Source organism: Girardinichthys multiradiatus, chromosome 14 (assembly GCF_021462225.1).
Source record: "Girardinichthys multiradiatus isolate DD_20200921_A chromosome 14, DD_fGirMul_XY1, whole genome shotgun sequence".
Lineage (NCBI taxonomy): Eukaryota > Metazoa > Chordata > Actinopteri > Cyprinodontiformes > Goodeidae > Girardinichthys > Girardinichthys multiradiatus.
In genome coordinates, this window is record NC_061807.1 from 32,225,648 (window position 1) to 32,245,370 (window position 19,723).

A 19,723-nucleotide genomic window follows, 5' to 3' on the forward strand; every position below is an offset into this window, starting at 1 on the left:
GTATATAAATTCCAAGCATACAAAGACATGGTTGTTTACGTAAACTGCTGGGCAATGAGACCAATAATCAGAGATGCAGCTGAGAGTGTCATGCTAACTCTGGATGAGCTGCAGAGATTTACAGCTCAGGTGGGAGATTTATTTTTACATGAGACATAAACTAAAATTATTGTACTAATTGCAAAATACTACATGTGACAGGAGAACTAACACTTCACATCACCCTCAACACACCATTGCCAGGGTGAAACAGGGTGGTGGCAGCATCATGCTGTGGGTTTGTTTTGTTTTTTTGCCTTCCAATAGGACAACGACCCTAAGCTTACTGTAATGAAATGATTTAGATCAAAGCATGTTCTTCTGTTAGAATGGTCAAGTTAATATCCAGACCTAAATTCAATTGGGAATCTGTAGAAAGAATTAAACATTGCTGTTCACAGAAAGTACAAAAGGGGAGAAACATTCAGTCCCCAGATGTGCAGAGCTGGCATTACTATAACCTCAAAAACCTACAGTTGTATTTGCAGCAAATGGTTATTCTAGGAACTATTGACTTTGATGGGCTGAATACAAATATACACTTCACAAGGTTGTGGTTATGTGACAAGGTTTGAAAAGGTTCAAGGGGAATGAATACTTTCGGTAATATTTCATAAAATGAGGAACTGTGTAGTCAATATATCTATTAACATTTTTCTTCAGAGAAAATTCTAAATTCAGTTTTTTGGTTTCTTTTGAAAAAGTTGTGTGAAGCGAAAGAGGCCTGGGTTTGCCATTGAGGATCACTAACAGGTGCATTTCACAGGCCATAAACTCCCCCGTGTTAAGAGGAGGTGTAATTGACACACAGCCTCACCAGTTACAAGCCAGTTATCTCCATCTGCAAAGGATTACCCCGCCTTATAGTCCTTTTTAGGCTCAGAACATGCCACCCAAGCTGTAAGGTCCCATACTTATTGGGATGCTGTCACGTGGTACACTTTTGACCAGGAAAGGAGCAACGGTCAGCAGGGTCTTCTGCTAGTGGGAGCACCACCCTCGCACAGCCACCTCACCAGAGGAGTCTGGTCTCCGCAGCCCCTAACTGCCTCTCCCCTCGTCGTCGTCTCTTGTGCTGATCTTTTGTTTTTTTTTTGTCACTATAAGCTGAGGGGGACTTGTGAAGTCCTAACAGAGGTGGAACGATGACGGCTGTCGAAACCCAAATGACATATAACAGCTCCTATACGATCCACCATGAAGACGTGTATATGACGCAGGAGGAGGACTGGGACAGGGACCTTCTGCTGGACCCTGCCTGGGAGAAGCAGCAGAGGAAGGTAGGGTTGGATATGCGGCCCCTGCAACAAAGGGCTGTAGCTTGTGCTGCTCTGCGTAATTACGCACAGATTTACCAATGCACTTACGTTCACATTAGAGTCACTGATTGGTGTTTCGCATTCTGAATACAGTTTGCTTCAAAATCACTGACCTTGCTATAATAATGACTTTTTAATAGCCCAATTTGAAATGGTTCAGCTGCGCCTTTGGTGTCTCCGCACCTGGCACTTCAGTCCTGCTGGAAGCTGTGTGGGCAGATATTTTAGGCCGTGGAACTTTCTCAGTGTTGTATTTCAGTTACCCCAGAGTGCCTTGCAGACTGTCTAAATTTAATACCCACCCTCCCATTTTTTTTTTTTTTTTCTTTTGCGGACATTTAAGCCTCAACCTGAAATGTTACAGGAAAACCTTTGACACTTTTAACACTAGATAAAAACAGATAAATAAAAAAAAAACCACTAATGGTTTCAGAAGTTGTAGAAAGAAATTGCTAACCCATATATATTTTAGTTGCTATTTAGTGAAAAGGTCCCAAATTAAATCTTTCATAAAAAAATTGAATCAATCCTTGTGTATTCAAAACTAAGCATCTTTAAATGATCTATGTAAGCAATATGTAATATTTAATTAAAAAAAAAAAAAACAATTTTACCTTGATATTGTTAGCCACACCAAGCTAGCTCTGAGGGCTAGCCATTCGTTGCCATGGTAACCTTTGCGCCATCTGACAGGTGTGATTGATAAGCTAGGAGCTAAACCTCAGCTTTTACAGGTAAACCCTATGAACATCATCAGTAAATATATATTTCTATTTTGTTTATAAACTGTTCACCACCTGTTTGTTTTAGGCATTTTAATTTATTGTTAATGTCTTGTTTGTTAGCTTAACGTTGTGTTTGCTAGTTGCAACCTGGTCCCCATGTTTGATGGTTAGATGTTTGTAGGAGGGACCAGATCCTTGTTCCACCCAACAATTCCTGGAGTCCCAGCTGAAAATAGCCTCCTAGTAAATCATTACTCATGGTTCAGGATACCATTAAGGTTTTTCTTATTAACAGCGTTTGACTTTCTGACAAATGAATAATTTATACTATATTCAAAGTACCTAAAATTTATTTTAAACTGAATGGCATATGTTTTCAGAATGGTTCTTTAAGGTCAAATAACTTTTTTGTGCTACAATGCATCGAATCTATTGTCATTCAATGTATATTGTAAACACACATAAAACAAAAAGGTTTTATATCAAATCAAATGATGCCATTTGAGCAAGTCTGAAAATTTTCAAATCATACCAATATCTGTGTTTCTAGGTTAAAATGTATGAGGTTTACAGCATTTAAAAATTATGGCCACTAAATTTTGTAGAGCTAAACAAGTTGATGTATCAAATTGGTGGATTTTTCTTATATAGGCACTTAAATTTAATTTCCCTTGGATTGGAACTGAATTGAAAACATGAACTAACACGCTTTCAGGTTTAAAGAATTAATTTGCAAAGTCAACCATTTTTTTGTAGGACCTAAATTAGTAAAGTACCTACATCTGGCTAAATAAGAATGAGTTGACACATCCAACAGGTAATTTAGAACTTATCTTACCATCTTTTATTAATCATTCATGTAGTTTAAGCGGATACATTTTAGATGGCTGCAGTAAAAAAGATATGACCAGATTTTGAGCCTCTGTTTGCTCAATAAATGCTGTTGAAACATCACCACTTTTCCCAAAAATGGATTCCCTAATATTTCTGTGATCACAAATTCTGTTTGTCCAGAATTGCTTGACTTTTTAGTGTTCCTTGTCAGAAAATCTTAAGTTGAGTTTCATAATGAAATTCAAAATTTGTAAGTGACAGATATAATTTCTTTTTAGTATTAGTTCCGGTCACATATGCTGCTGTTTAAATATTTATAAAATGCATGTTTAAATGACTCCAGCGTGAATCTACAACACGTTTCTGTCCACGTAAAATGTCCCCCACCTACTGAGCACAGTGACAGGCTGAGAGACCTCAACAGATGGTGTTTTGACCTGGGGTTGGTTTCACCAACCTCCAAATAAACATCATCCTAAAAATACTTTTTTAACTTGCTTGGCTTCAAGGTACCTCTCTCCACCCTTCCCTCCTTACCTTCACCTTTTACTTTTATCATGTTGAACACTTCCGTATGTTGCAGTTACTGAAATATGTTGTCACAAGTTGTCGTTGTATTATAACTGGCTTTGAATGCTCCTTGGTAAAATCTAAATAGCAATTTTTTAGGTGTTCCCCTTGTGACCTCCAGTGAACAAGTCATGGTACTCCACAGCACTTCTTGGCATGTAAAATCCAGCTTAAGGAGCTGATATCAGCCCGTAAATATAGCAAGTGCATCATTTTGCAGTGTAATGAATATGAAAGGAAAGCTTTCCAGCACCTGTTGTCCCTTCTATCCTTGAAATTCAGTGGCAAAAAAGCAAGCCAGTATTTGACAAGGTAGTAAAGTGTTTGTCAACACACAGTGATGTCAAATTCGATACCAGACATCAGAAATGACGCACACTTGTACATATCTGTGTCCAATTTATGCCCACGTTTGACTTGCGCGATTATTTTTACCATGAAGTGTCTCTTTTAGATTATGAAGTGCGTCATTCATGACTTGTTTAGGACAAAGAGTTCAGCGTAATTGAAGTTGTCAAAAATTTGGTGAGAAATTGCATGTGGTAAAAGTTGTCGGAGGTGATGAAAGGACGCAGTGATGAGATCTGACTGTGTCTCATCTAAGCAATCTTGTTCACTCAGAGGAACTGCAGTCCTAGAAATAAGAAGGGTTCATTTGTTAGGCTGATTTATAAGCTGAGGCAAACAAGCCACTTAGCGGTAGCCGCAAAACAGTTCAAGAGCCCTCAAAGCTTATGGAGCTCTCACTGATGCTGAGCTGAAAACTTAGAAAGGTTCTGCTTGTGCAAATCTGCAACAAAAGTGATGTCTTGAAGCATGATTAATGGCCGTCTGAAGATTAACTTTCACTGCAGTGCTCTAAGAAGACCACCTGTAGATCTGAATGCAGACTTAACTGTCTGTTTGTAGGCTTCATGCTGCATCCTTTTAATATTTCAGAGTTTGTGTAATGAATCGAACTCATAAGGCAAAATGTCAACACAACCAGATAAGTTCACCACAGTGAGTGAAGTCATCTTCAGTTTCACATTGTTTAGGAGTTCAGCTGTTATCTGACTAAGTAAACGTCTTGCTGCTTGGTATAGCTTATGCTTGCAGTAAGGTAAAAATATCCATTACAGAGTTATCAACTGTCTTACTGGCTCAGCCAGCCTATTAAAGTGGTGAATGCTATGTGTACATATGCATAGACTAAAGCACAAATAGAATTAGTTTGATGTTTAAATTAAATAACGGGAGACCTTAAATCATTGTTTATAACAGTATTCTGTTTATTTTTTACAAAGACAAGAAACCTTCAAAATGTAAAGAATTAAGACTTGAAACGTTTCGTTGTTTTCTTTTGGAAAAATATTTCCTAATAATAATAATAATAATATTAAAATAAATCTGTATTATTTTACCAATAATATTTTGTATATTTTGAAATACAAAATTTCATCATTGAACACGGAGTGACATTTTCAACATAGAGTAATTAATCATTTTAAAGCAGATAATTTGGAGCTTTTTCCGTGCAAGACCTACTAATAAATCTTTAATATCATAATTCAGTTCAATTTAAGATTTCCTGTCAATCCCAGGTATTATTTCGCTCTACCACTGAAATGCATTCAGTAGCATGTAACATTTGGCTTTTACAAAGTGCAACCGAAAAAAATATTCGAAGCAATCAAAATGAGTGATTATCATCATCATCTTCAAGTGTTATTTAATTATATTCAGAAATTTGATGCTCACAGAGTATCCACTAAGCCTAATTTAATATCCTGTTGTGGTAGCCATGGTGGTGTATAATTAAATCTGTTCTCATTTAATCTCATTCTGCACTCAAAACAGCTCGACCAGTTGAGTGGCCGCCCTACAGAGTTATTGATCTAATGCAGCACCAAACAGTACCAAGACACGGATCCTCTTCTGTTTGTCCTGGGAGAGCAGGTTGTGTTGATGTTTTTCCTCCTACTCCCCCACTGAATGATGGCTATAAGTATATGTAACATAAAGGGTTTTTAAAGAACAAAAGTTGAGGGCATTTTTTCCTGAATGCTGTAATCTTTTTAATAAACACTTCTCCTGAATGAATGCACTTAGTTCTCACACAAAAGAAGGCATTTTATCTCCTAAAGTCTTGTTTTACACGACGAATCATAGGTAAGTGCGAGTAGCCATGTGGATCATTCAGGGTTAGGAAATGGTGTTTAAAATACTAACTTTCATATAGCACAAAATATATATTTTTTTATTTTAATGATAGAAGAAGAAAGAGAGCAATAAGCATCTTTCAATCTTGCTTAAATTGTAGTATTAGTGCAGACATCCCAGGACTGATTTCTTCACTGATCTGTAATTCCCATCTGTGCTTTATTCCCATAATGCACCTGGCAGTCATGAATCCTGAGTTTCTCTCATGATTCACTCATTCAGATGATACCAGGCTATGTGAAGACAGTCAAGACAGACTCAACTACACGATTACAGAGGTGAACAAAAATATTTGTACAACATTATTGCTTCTTAAAAAAATAACATTTTTAAGTACTCAGCTGTCAATTAATATAACATTTTCATGTAAACGTTTACTTTAAATGCAATAAATGTAATTGTATTAGTAAGCACACTGCCACCCTTTCTGTAGCTGCATGTGGAGAGCATCTGTATGAGGGTCCACGTAAGTGGAGAGTCAAGAGAGACTGCAGTCAGATCAAATAGCAGTTGCTATTCCAGAAGTTGTGTCCATGTAGGGAGACTTCTATAATCTGCTTTAGTGCAAGCATGGGAGCCCTGAGAGACTGTAAAAAAGGCTAAGGAGAATATATAGGTGTGTGACATCTTCAGAGTAATTCATAGTATATTTTTACAGGAATGTAATTGGGCTTTTTGTGTTCTGCAGCAGTGTTTTGTATGAGGACTGGATCTCAGTATAAAAACGGAAAAGTTCTTGCAGGGTGTTGTAATGGCAAAAGTCGACACATGATACAGCAGCAGTGTCAGAATCTATATGGTGATAGTAGCACTGATGAATGATGGGTATTCAGAGCGCCCATCTTGATTCGATATGAGCATTTCTGTGGGCCCCTTAAATAGAATAGAAGACTTAGTTGTTGAATTTAGTTTTTAATGTAGATTGATTTTTGCAAAAACAAAAAGTAAAAGTAAAAAACATTTTGTTTCACAGTTGCACATATCTCTGAGCTGCTATTGGTCCTTCTCAGCCCTGGTGATGGAATCGGAGGCTTGTTTTTATCAAGGAGAGAGAAACAAGGTTGTTAACAAACACAACGTGATCCATGGCCAAACATCTACCGAACATCACTTTACATCATAATGATGTCAGAATAGTATTCAGTGTTTAAGCTACTGAGTTTTTTTCTTGCAGCACGATCAGCTAAACAAAGAGTCTTATTTTACAAACCACAAACCTCATATTGCCCCATTAGAGAGAAATGCCAGCTGCATGCAGTAAATATTTATAGGATGATGGTAGCAGAACTCCACCGAAGTGACGGGTCTCTGGTAATAATATGCATTAGACATAGATGTTTTATGTGGTTTGGCATTACATTTAATTACATTATTAACAATAGTAGGTAATAATTTAAAACCTCCTGCATGATGCAGATGTTATATAAACACTGTGGTCCCTCTGGAGTCATTCAGAGATAATACGAATGATGCTTGAGCAGGTTCAACTAAAACTTGAAGAAGCATCGAGAGTCCTTCCTGTCACTTCTTTTGGCTCAAATAAATAGTGAGAAGTGTCTCCGTTGCATGTTACTATATACAGCCTTAGGTTGGTTTCAATCATAGGTCTTCACTGTCAAGGTTTCTGTTAAGATGATTTAGCTGACCCTGGATCTGCTTGGACCGTGCTGCCTCTTAGAGAAACAAAGTAGCTTACTGAAATTAGACACAGCCCTCCTCCTCCTACCCCCGACCAATTGCCAGAGTCAGGCCAGCCGGTGTCTCATAAATTCTCCTCAACCATCTACATCAGTTTATCTGTCTGAAAGCTGGTGCTCATTAAATGATGGAGACAAAAGATCCAACATGCTACTGCCGTCAGCAATAAACCTTTGCACTCACCTTCAATCTCCACCATCAATCATGCTGTCAGGTAATTCAGCTATTGACTCCTGTAACAAAGAAAGTAAACGCAGTATGAGCGCGAATAATGGGTTGCCTGTACGGTTTTGTGTCCAACTCAAGATGAAATGTTTTTTTCTTTATGCTCATGCTGGCATTTTAAAGTAACATTGTTGAGAGAAATGACTCAAACGGCTTGTCTTCCAAGTCATTAAACCACAAAATGATGACAAGAGAACAAGCTCCAGCTAAAAGGACACATAACCATTTAGTCCAGTTGTTTATATTGTGTTTAGAATTATTCTTTGTTTAGAAAGTTTGCTGAGAATGTCAAAGCCCCTCCAACTACAGTCCTCAAAAGCTACTATCCTATTAGGCGCATCCCTGCCCCAGCACACCTGAATCCAATGAGTGGCTCGTTACCGGGCCTGTGCAGAGCTGAATGACTGCTGATGAGAGAATTCAGTCATTCGATCCTGACGCGTTGGAGAAGGGATGTATCTAAAAGTTGCAGGATAGTAGCTCCTAAGGACTGGACTGGGTGACCCCTTCCCTAGAGGATGACAATTACTTTCAGTATGGTTTACTGAAATTTTAACCGCATCTCCATCACTACTATTCATTAGTATCAAAAACCTCACAATACTAGTTCATATCCTGGTGTTTAATGGCATTGGTATCTATTGATCTTTTAAAATACTAAACTTTTCAGCAAAACCTTTTACACAAATCTTTCAAGCTAGCACTTAGTCAGCACTTAGTTGTGAATCTTCTAAAAGGACTAAGACAGCAAGCGGTGGTTGAAGTAAACTCGTGGCTCTTAGCCCTGTGACAAGCGACTTAAGTAAAAATTAACGGGCTTTGCAGCACAAAGAGGTAATGTAATAGTGACTGAGGTAGTTGTGGCAAAATTTCTAAATAAAAGAACAAAACTGACAATATGGTAACCCTTTCAGATTGGATGATATCTTCCACACATTTTAAGCATACTGTGCTATCCACCGTGCAGAGTTTCACTCTACGCCTCCTTTGGTTTCGTATTGCCAGGTTCATTTCCTGGAGTCATATCCTTGCAGTTTTATGATGGAAGTGTTTTAAAAAAAGAGGCTTATGCCTCAGATATTGTAGTAATCACAATTTGATCTCCCTCTAAGCCACGGTGCAACTGGTTTTGTTGGACATGGTAAATAATTCTGTGACATGTGTCACAACTTAAAGACACCATATACTGCACATATGTGCTCCTCAAATGTTCTTGCAATGACCCATAACATTACTAAATTTCATGCTGCATTATGCAGATACTTAGCGTTAACAAAGATTCACGTGCATCAGGATAACAAATGCTTGGAGTGTCTCCATTAGCAGAACAATTTTAGCTGTTTTGTGAATAGCTAATAATTATTTGACCACCTGGATACATTAACAGCCTCTTTATAGAATATTGAACCTTCAGATGACCAGGAAAATAATAAGTATAGGGAAAAATGAACAAGATACTGATGTCACATGATCAATATTAACTTACTGCCATGACGCTATAGCAAACTTTACATTCTACACCCTTTATCCCAGTACAGTCTGACTATACAAACCAGCAGCACATACTAAATGACACACATACTGGATAGGACTTGATGTTTCACATAATGTGCTTTATTGCTTCACGTTTTGATCCACGTCAAATGTTTTTCTTGTTGCAGCAACCTATGTTGGAAGATGAGAAACAGTGTGGCAACTGTTTAAGCCTCTCAAAAACTGACCACACTCCCATGATCCTGAAATTTACAATATGATTAATTCCCAATGTTGATTCCCAGAGTCAAGATGATGGATAAAGTTATTTCATGATCCACAGCTGCAGTATATTTTATATAATCTATCATTTGATTAGGCTTAAAAGGAAAGTTTCATGGACTTGTTGTAGCTTTGGGTCACTGATAGGTGTCTGCTCTATTTAACTCTAACTAATTACTTCCTATTGCATTTATTCTTTTCTTGGCCTTCATTAGTTTTTTTGTTTTTTTTTGCTGTGCTCTTTCTGCATGTGTTCTTGCACCTTGATTCCTGTCGGCACCTCTTGTTCCTGAGAGAGGTGAAGATCTCCATACAGACACACTTGGAGTGTGACTGCATTGTTAATTGTGGGCTGGCATCATCTGGCTGTGCAGCAGCCCAGAAACGTGTGGCAGTGAAACACAATGTGAGCCAGCGTGATAGTGACACAATGCACCCCTCCGTGAAGCTGTGGCAATTAATATGACAGTGAAGACAGATGTTTGTGTCAAAGCAAGACTGCCACATACTGTACCAATTGTTCCTCTGATAAGTCATTCCTCCTCTGAAACACTGGTAAAACATAGTCTCACTGCTGTTTTACTATTTAAGCATCACTAAAAAATTTAAAAAACTGCATTATTACCACAATTTGTAGTTCAGATGTCGGTTACAATTTCAAAATAGATTCCCGGCTAGTGACAAAGCAGACATTCTGACTTCTCCTTTCCATGTGTTTTAGGCACTAAAAATATATTAAATCATGGCAAATGAACCAGAGTGCATAATGGCTTAAAGACATGCCCTAATTTTCATAGAAATTGCTGACAGCACCTGTTCTCAAACAGGGACATCTGGCTTGGAGCTGTGGGTTTAAACTGTAGCTACACTGTTATAGTACTGACAGACCTGCCCTTTAAATATAGGTAATATTAGCCTTGTTGGTAGAAGCTCATTGTCTGTTATCACCTTTTACACTTGTCCTCATACCGCTCAGATCATGGCATCTACTGTATATCTCACTGGCATCTTGCACAGGGTTTAGAGACACCCATATAACACCACCCTCACACAGTTGACTAGAATTAAAGAGCTACACCTTTTATCCACAACATAAATCAATGGGTTTAGACCTGGGTCTATCTCTAAAGCCACCGATAGTCTTGCTGTCATCAGGGTCTCTGGGTTTAAGCCTATTAATCCTCCATAAAGAAGAATTGGAAAGAAGGGGTGATACTTTCATGCTAGTGATAAATTGACTCACACTTTAAAACGAATTTGGTAACATGAAGTACTTTAAGTCATAATTACCAAACATTAATACACTGTGAGAATGAATTTAATTTTCAAGTTTTATCAATATTCAGAGAAACAGACTTTTGTTGATTATTTCCTATCTCAGTTTATTTGTCAAGTGTTGACCTGCCCCCCAAGATCAGCTAATTCTATTTTTTTTCCTTTATAACTATTATATTTTAAATCTAACACAAAACAAAAGTATGGAGCTTACCATTTAAGTTGTTAACATCTTATAATAGTGATTATTATGGTTAGCATGACATAAACTGCAGTCTGCGTGTGTATAACCTAGATAATGTAAACCCTTACTTTACCAAAAAGGCTGCTAGTATTGTCAAATCCAGCATGTTCCATGACACACAGAGGTTGAGAGTTCAAAAGGATAAAGTTAGACACCATCGCTGTACTCCTTTCAGCCCTCTTGTTATCTGGTAAAGTCTTGCTCTCTCTCGCTCTCTCACAGCCAGAATGAACCACAGACATGTTTTAACATGTCATAAAAACTATTTCTATTTAAATAGCTTCTTAGATCCCTGTGCTTCTCTGACTTCATTTTAAACATTTCACTGTTTTCAAAATAGATAACTTGAGTTTTCTTTACTTTTGTTCTACACTCAAGATTGTTGTTGTCATGGCGACTTGGAAGCAGTTATGGTGCATCTGTTGATTGGGAAAGAGATCGGATTTCTGAGTTTCAGGAGTAGCAGGACACGGGTGAGGACTGGTCGAGGGGAAAATCATCTGATCCAAGTTACTAGCCAATTTCTCACTTTTTTTTTTTTTATTACCCATACAGTTGAGTTTCAGTAGCTGCCTCCTTTCCTCCCAGGAGTTCATATCTACAAGAGCGCAAACTGCTCTTTTAAAATAGTTATATGAACTTTGACCAAGTTTCTGTAGAATCTATTTACAGTAAAGAAACAATGTTTCTTTGTGTCTTAAATGTATTTGTATTTTAAGGAAAATTTAAATTCGGATAAAGAGACAATGTTTTTCCTCCAGATTTTCCCGAACTATTTTAATTGTACTCAAGTTCAGATTTCCAGGTCTCTCTGGAGAGGCTGGTCTAGGTGTGTATGTAAAGCCACCAAGAGGAAGAGAGAGGTCAGATGAGATTCCTGCATTCTAGCACCACCTGTTGTGATTTGTAACTCCTCTCCTGTCGTGTTCCTGTCACTTTATCGCCTGTTAAAACTTTGAGTTATCTCAGGGTCGTCGTTGTTTACAAGGGAGCTCTCACAAAACAAAGTGATGTCACTTTGGACAAACTCATTATGGTGTTTTAAATTTAGAGTGCAAATATGTAAATGTAGAGAGGTTTAATCATACCAGGAGTTCTTTTTATCTTCTACTGATATTAATACCTTTGGAAGAAGTCATTATTCAGTCCTTGTTTTTATAAAATACAAAAATTTAAAACATCACTGTGTCGTGGAAGACATTAGTATGCATACCAATTAGAAGCAGATTAGGGTTTTCCCATTAGTGAAGCTCAAATGTGAATTACATCATTTAATCATTAGTTTAACAGACTATTATTATTTCTCCTGTTTTAATTTACACTGATAGATTAAAGGGCTATTTACATGTCCGATACCATTAGTGATAGTTAGGTACACCATATACCTAGCACTTTAATGTAGTCAATGTTACCTGAAAAGTCTGCATTTCTGTTTCATAAGTGATGATGCACTGACCCAAAAAATGAAAGGAACACTTTGAAAAGGTATCAAATCTCAATTGGGAAAGAAGTTAATGCTGCATATCCAAACTGATATGGAACGGGTAAAGTGTTAGGAACAAAAGGATCCCAAAAAGATCATTTTCTGAAAATGAAAATGATCAACCCAGAAGACGACTTAATCTGAAGTCACAGAGAAATTTAAACTGAAAACCAATGCGGCAAGTTTATCATCTGATGGTTTGGTCAGAGACATTCTTTGCCAGTGGCCCATTGGAGGTTACTTTGTAGGACTCTCTAGCTGTATTCCTCCTGTTCCTCCCTGCACAAAGGAGCAGATACCAGTGCTGCTGTGCATAGTAATGTTATGATGTATAGATAATCTACAGACTTTGTGAATTTGTGCTAGTAACAAAGTAAGAAATATTAAAATGATTTGTTTATCTTAATTACAATATAACTATATTTGAAAACAGCATCCGCATAACATGTTAGAAATCTATTCTCAATGTAATATTAATATCTCAAAGAACTGAATGGACTCTAATGTATACTAGGTAAACATTAACATGACATCCCTTAATGCTCTGTATGCTGAGTACGTAACTGGTGATGCTTGTTTAGAGCAGCAGAAAATGTTTTTATTTGCATTAAGATGTCTTGCTAAAGCCATGAAGAAATCTGCATAGACCGCTCCCTATCTGGGCTCTGTGTTTTCAAAGCAGAAAGCAATTAACACCACATACTTAGATATTACTGTATTTATAGCAAGTTACATCTTCAACGTTTCCACATATTGCATGTTTTTCTGATGTCATGCAGCCCTAGAAAACAGTGTGTGAACCCATACGTTATGAACATAATGCCTTATTACAAACAGAACGTCTTTTTTATATGGAGCTATTAGTGTTCACACTGTGAGTGCACGTGAGCAGACCTTGACTGCAGTATGCATGGACGTGTTTGTGTGAGTGTTAAAGATTGTTGGACATGACGTCTGAACAGGTGTTTGACTAAGGTAACTGTAGTGGACAGGCATAGGTGGAGTCCACCAGGTCACCCATGAGGGCAAACTATTCTTACACTGGTACACAATCATAAATACTTGAATTATACATTACTTATGCTTAAATATTAGCCACAAATAGTTTTATATGTGCATTAATCTCTTAATTCACAGACCATGACAATGTAATGGAAACATTTTATTTACAGTTGATAATTAATTAAATCTGCTCCTTTTACTGAGTATATTTTGATCAATTTTCATTTTAGTTACTTAAATTACCGAAATCTGTCTTTCTCCCCATGTGTCCCAGTTATTCACGTTATAAGACATATTTTCCTGATTTTACCAGTATTATAGCCTTCCTATTTTTACTCTGCACTGACTTTTTTCCCCTTGAGGATATAAATATGCCAGCTCTGAAATCAATTGAACATAAAGCTGTACATATTTAACGATAGCTTAATGTATAAGTGTCGGACAGGTCTCTGTTTAATACAGCTGATTGCTAAGTTTTAAACCAGAGAAACATTCCACCAACACATTTCCTTAATTAGATCTACTGGCTCAGATTGAAGGTTTTAATTAGTGGAGACATCTACAGTGGACCTTTATTTTATTTTATCTTTTTGAACATTTGTTTTGTGGCACTTGTGGCCTTTTTTTTGTCATTTTGTTTTAGGTAGGCAGACAGGAAATGGGGTGAAGAGAAGTGGAAGACATGCAGCACAGGGGACTCAAACCTGGAATAATTTTCGTGTCAGAGAACAGTTTGCAGCGCAGAACTAGAAGTCTAAATACAAAGATCCCCTTGATTTATCTGGGGTAAGAATCTGGTTTAATCAGATCAGTCACAGAAGACACACATGGACATACACTGAGTCAGCACTGTGTGTCTAAAGGGAATGGTCAGCTGAAGGGACAGTCAACTGTTTGTTTATGTATACTCTATGCCCTCCCTGTTACTGACTAATATCAGCAGTGATTTTAGAAATATTATTTAGTAAAATGCTTTACCAAAACCATTTATGGCAAAAAATATATATAATTATTTAATTTCCAATTCACCTTTTTTCACCTATGCCGCCTTAAATTTAAAAGTTTTGCAACTTGCATTATTGTCTTTTAACATAGAATGAACCAGTCGTGTTGTTTTCATTTAAATTTGTGTCTATCAGTTGTCAAAAACAAATCTGTTTTATATTTTATATTTATTCAGATTTGTTTAAATCTTTTTTTTATTTTTCTCATTTGATAATCCAGCTGAAAAAGAAAGGGGTTCAGATCAGTTGCCTAAAGCCAGTAATCATTAAGGTTTCAGATAATTCCACTTTAGTGTAAGTTTGTAGTTTTAATTAGGTTAAATATAAGTTACTAAGATAGCTTCATGGAATTCTTAAATTTAAATTGAATAAAGTCCTAAACTTAGTAGATGTAATTGTAGCTGTAGCTGTGGAAGAGCTATAACACCTTAAAAATATTCAGACAAGCTTGTTGATCTGAGCTAACAGATCCACACCTTCATTTGTAGATTGTTTATTGTTATTGTCTGAAGTGTGACACTATAATTGATAACTTCCTGAGACTCCACCAATGACGTCTTCCAACAGCTTGGGGGTTGCGTCAGCCCCTTGATAGACAGCCGAGCGAGCAACATTATGAAGCCTGTTCAGATGTGAAAGAGGAGGTTTGGCGTGCGTGTCAGCTGTGTTGAGGGTCAGTAGCCTCGATCTGCCTTGGGGGGGGGCTGTAGTTATGTCAGGCACTCAGCTGGGCCAACGTGACCTCATTTTACAAGGACCTGTAAAAAAAAAAATGGCCTCAGTCAAGCTAAGCTAAGTCAGACCGACAGGTGTGGATAAACTGGAGGGAAGTGAAGACATGATGGAGCAGTGACTTCAACCTGGTGGACTCTGAAGATCCACCGCAACTATTACAACAAGCCCAGAAAATGTAGTGGCAGAGCATTAAATATGTAAATGTACAAGATTATTCAGTTTAACATCAATGAAATAGAAGTGAAGTGTTTGTTGGTAGACTGCTCTGCTTTATTTGGGGGATAAAGACACTGAGATTGTGTTTGTTTACTCATCTTTAACAAATGTAACAATGCATTGATTTTTGTAGCTACCATACTACCACTTCGCTTTCTATTGATATCAGTGAAGGGTCAGCCCTCTTATCGTTCCTCTACTTGTTCCCTACAGAAAACCTTATATCTCATATGCTCAAATCCATTCCTTCCTTCCCCTCTGTCGCCTCCTTGACCTTCCTCCTCCTTTCCCTCTGTCTTGTACTTTTACAGTTCACATAAGGAATCCTGCCTTCTCAGCTGTCCAGTGGTGTCCCATGCCAACCCAATTTAGCCACCTCCTTCTTTTACCCCCTCCTTGTTGCTCCTTTAGCTTCTCTACCTCCTGCTTCAAACATCACCTCATCTCTTCACCACTTTGGTGAGGGTTGGGGGGCGGGGTGGATTAGCGGTCTGTCTAAGTTTGGTCATGCTTGGCAAATGAGCTCAGCACCTGCTAGTTGGACAGGCGGCCTCTTCTCCTCCTGAGACCCTTACATCAAATTACACTGGAGCCTGGGAATTCCTGTCAGTCCTCACACTAAAAGTCCCTTTCTCTTTAACCTTTAAAACGTAAAAAGATCAGTTAGAATCAAATGATACAAATTTAAATATGTTGTTCAAACATAATGCAGATCTGAAAAACAAACGGTTAACCACCCAGACTGCTACATGTATTAAAAGTTTTCATTTTCTAGTAAAGTAATGTTAGTTATGCTGCAGGAATAAGTAAAAATATTCCTTTCGAGTAATTTCACAAAGATTGCTGGCTTACTACCACCAATAAACAAATAAGACCAACAGACAAAAAACTGAACCTAAATCAGGATTTTACTACACTCAGTATGTGCCACTTTGGTGAAATACTGACCCAATTACATTACTTCATCTCAGGCTACATATGCAGATGCCCTTTCTGCTCTGATGAAGACTCCTCGGCATGCCAAATGCTTGATGTGAATAAGTCACATCAAAGGGGGGGGGGGGGGTAGACGTTGCGTGACCATCTTGACCTTTCAGTCCAAGATGGTCAAGAGATCATTAACGATGGGAGAAAGGCTGTCCTGATGCAGTGGCACATTTTAAACTTCACACTCTACATCCCCATACATGCTGTTGGTGCATCATTAGCGACACTATTCATAGCAGGGTTTGATGTATGTTTCATAAAGTGTACCTCATTTCATCCTGTTTCGACTTAGAGAAAAGTGTTTTCAGATACATCATCATCCATGGCATTATGGGAAACGGAGTGACAGCAGCTTTAGTGATCACCAGATTACTTTAATGTTTAATCAGTTCTTTATTATTTAACTTGTATGATTAAAAAAGTTAGAAATACAACAATGCTGCCAGTAATCCTGTCAGCTTTGCAGTGCAAGTAAAGTTGAGAAATTTGTTTTTCTTCCTACACCGAGAGATGTTCTTTAAACCTCTGATTCGCTGTCATTTCCCATCCAGTTACTTTTATCTGTCTCCACAAACACATCCGTTTCTTTATTTAACTTTTTGTTGCGTCCCGTCTTTGTGAAGATGCCGATGTTACACAAGTAAAGAAATATAGTTACAAGCAAACACCATGTATTGCTTTTTGATTTCAGCATTATGTAGCGGCGAGGAAAACATCTAATCTGGGCATGAAACCTGTTTCTGCTCTAATTAATACGTACTCGGTGGCTCACTCCACCCACACATTCAGCTCTTGTACTTATTCCGCTTCTACTCCCCCACACTTCTCCAAACATTGCCAAAATTTTGCTCCACAGTAAAAGCCCTAACACACACTTATCATCCTGAATTTGAACTTGCATATCCTGTTTTAAATTCAACCTAAACACTATGAAAGCCTCTTTAGTGATTGATTGAATGGTCTAATGGAACCAGCGAATTGCCTCTTATGTGCACTACTTGAGGCCATTAGACAGTTTTCAGACAGAACAGAAACATCACTACATCCTGCTCAGTTTATACTGGTCCTGAAATAATAAGTAGGATAGATAGATTTACAAAGAACCGACTTCTGGTTATTGTGTAACATAACACTGATTTAGGGCAGAGAATAGCTGGGTACTTTCCTTTAGAATCACAATCGTGTTTAGGTTTTCCCTCATTTTTAAATTCTTCACTGTTCAGAGTAAACACACTTACTTAGGATCCATGTATAGATCACAAACATCACATAGACAAAATAAATTACACTATACTATATTTAATCAAGGCTTTGCCTTTTTAAATAAGTACATATGTGCTCTCAGTCTATTGTAAATTAAGGTTCAAGCCAATCCATTAGGTCAGGAATAGTCTTGCCTATCTATTAGACAGTATTGCCCTGAGGCATTGTGTTTGGTTAAAGATTTCCTGCATGCTAACCAGCTAATAAGGACTAGATTATCACCTCATCCCATTTTTCTCTGCAGTCAGCATCCTTATGTTGGGGTAGTTGTCTGCAACTGGAAGTGAGATTAATGAGTAAGGGGACAATTACATGCAGGACAAAATGGACAAATTTTTAGATGAAACCTTTTTCCTGGTTGCTTCCATTTGATGAAAAGATGTATATGTCAAAGTGAAAACTGCCTGAAAACGATACTTGACAACGCCTTAACTTTAATGCCCTTCATTAAATCCTGTTTGCTTAAAACTTTGACATAGTCTTAGAAATTTCCTGTTTAAATTTGCATCAAGCTACTAGTAACAAAATGTCAACAAATGGGTTCTTGTTTATTGTTGTGAAGAGTTGTTTTGTGAGCGGAGAGGTGAACAACTTGAAACACTCTCAAAGTTTTGTGACGTGTTTCTTGATGCTTTCTTTGCTTTTATGACACCTTGGAATAAAGCGTAGTTAAACTACCTGATAACAGCTGCCACATCGTTGTGACGGTCTCACATGATTGTACAGAACACAATGCACTTCATAAGGACAAATGTCAAAGTGTGTGTTCCCTGTCACTGTCAGCCGCCGCTGTCACTGCCGGGTCTCAAACAGCCTCGCTAGGCAGTTTTCCAGCCCCGTCTTAAAAAGGAAAACTTCCAGCTGTGTGAATGCAAGCATGTTTTGTTTTCTCCTTTTACCTGCTTCATGTGCACTGCTGGTGTGTGTGGGAGTACAGGCTGTACAGCTGCATGGGTAACATTTTTACCCTCTGCCTCACCATGAATCTCCCTTTCAGACCTTCACAGCTTGGTGTAACTCCCACTTGAGGAAAGCCGGAACACAGATCGAGAACATTGAGGAGGATTTCAGAAATGGCCTCAAACTCATGCTGCTGCTGGAGGTTATATCAGGTACTTCTCATTACACATAAAGATGAAACAGATGTTTTCCTCTCAACTCTTTCTATGGACTGTCTCTTATGGCATGGCATTTGAAATGATACCCACCCTATAAAAAGTGGTTTTCTTTTTTTAAATGATGACTAAGAACTGTCAGAACTAAATGTGAAGAGGACATCACAAGCATTTAGCATCTAGTGCAACATTACAGGGGTTGGACAATGAAACTGAAACACCTGTCATTTTAGTGTGGGAGGTTTCATGGCTAAATTGGACCAGCCTGGTAGCCAGTCTTCATTGCACCAGTAAGAGCAGAGTGTGAAGGTTCAATTAGCAGGGTAAGAGCACAGTTTTGCTCAAAATATTGAAATGCACACAGCATTATGGGTGACATACCAGAGTTCAAAAGAGGACCAATTGTTGGTGCACGTCTTGCTGGCGCATCTGTGACCAAGACAGCAAGTCTTTGTGATGTATCAAGAGCCACGGTATCCAGGGTAATGTCAGCATACCACCAAGAAGGACGAACCCCATCCAACAGGATTAACTGTGGACACAAGAGGAAGCTGTCTGAAAGGGATGTTCGGGTGCTAACCCGAATTGTATCTAAAAAACATAAAACCACGGCTGCCCAAATCACGGCAGAATTAAATGTGCACCTCAACTCTCCTGTTTCCACCAGAACTGTCCATCGGGAGCTCCACAGGGTCAATATACACGGCCGGGCTGCTATAGCCAAACCTTTGGTTACTCATGCCAATGCCAAACGTCAGTTTCAATGGTGCAAGGAGCGCAAATCTTGGGCTGTGGACAATGTGAAACATGTATTGTTCTCTGATGAGTCCACCTTTACTGTTTTCCCCACATCCGGGAGAGTTACGGTGTGGAGAAGCCCCAAAGAAGCGTACCACCCAGACTGTTGCATGCCCAGAGTGAAGCATGGGGGTGGATCAGTGATGGTTTGGGCTGCCATATCATGCCATTCCTTTGGCCCAATACTTGTGCCAGATGGGCGCGTCACTGCCAAGGACTACCGAACCATTCTTG

The 19,723-nt window shown here is 38.2% G+C and overlaps 1 protein-coding gene across 1 annotated transcript in view; it reads left to right on the forward strand.

The window, feature by feature from the left end:
• Positions 1 to 980: 980 nt before the first annotated feature.
• actn3b (actinin alpha 3b) overlaps positions 981 to 19,723 on the forward strand; it is a 36,834-nt gene continuing 18,091 nt past the window's right edge. The window contains exons 1-2 of the mRNA XM_047386580.1: positions 981 to 1,319; positions 18,574 to 18,688. Coding sequence (XP_047242536.1) covers positions 1,185 to 1,319; positions 18,574 to 18,688 — 250 coding nt within the window. The 5' untranslated portion in view covers positions 981 to 1,184. The remainder of the gene's footprint in view (positions 1,320 to 18,573; positions 18,689 to 19,723) is intronic.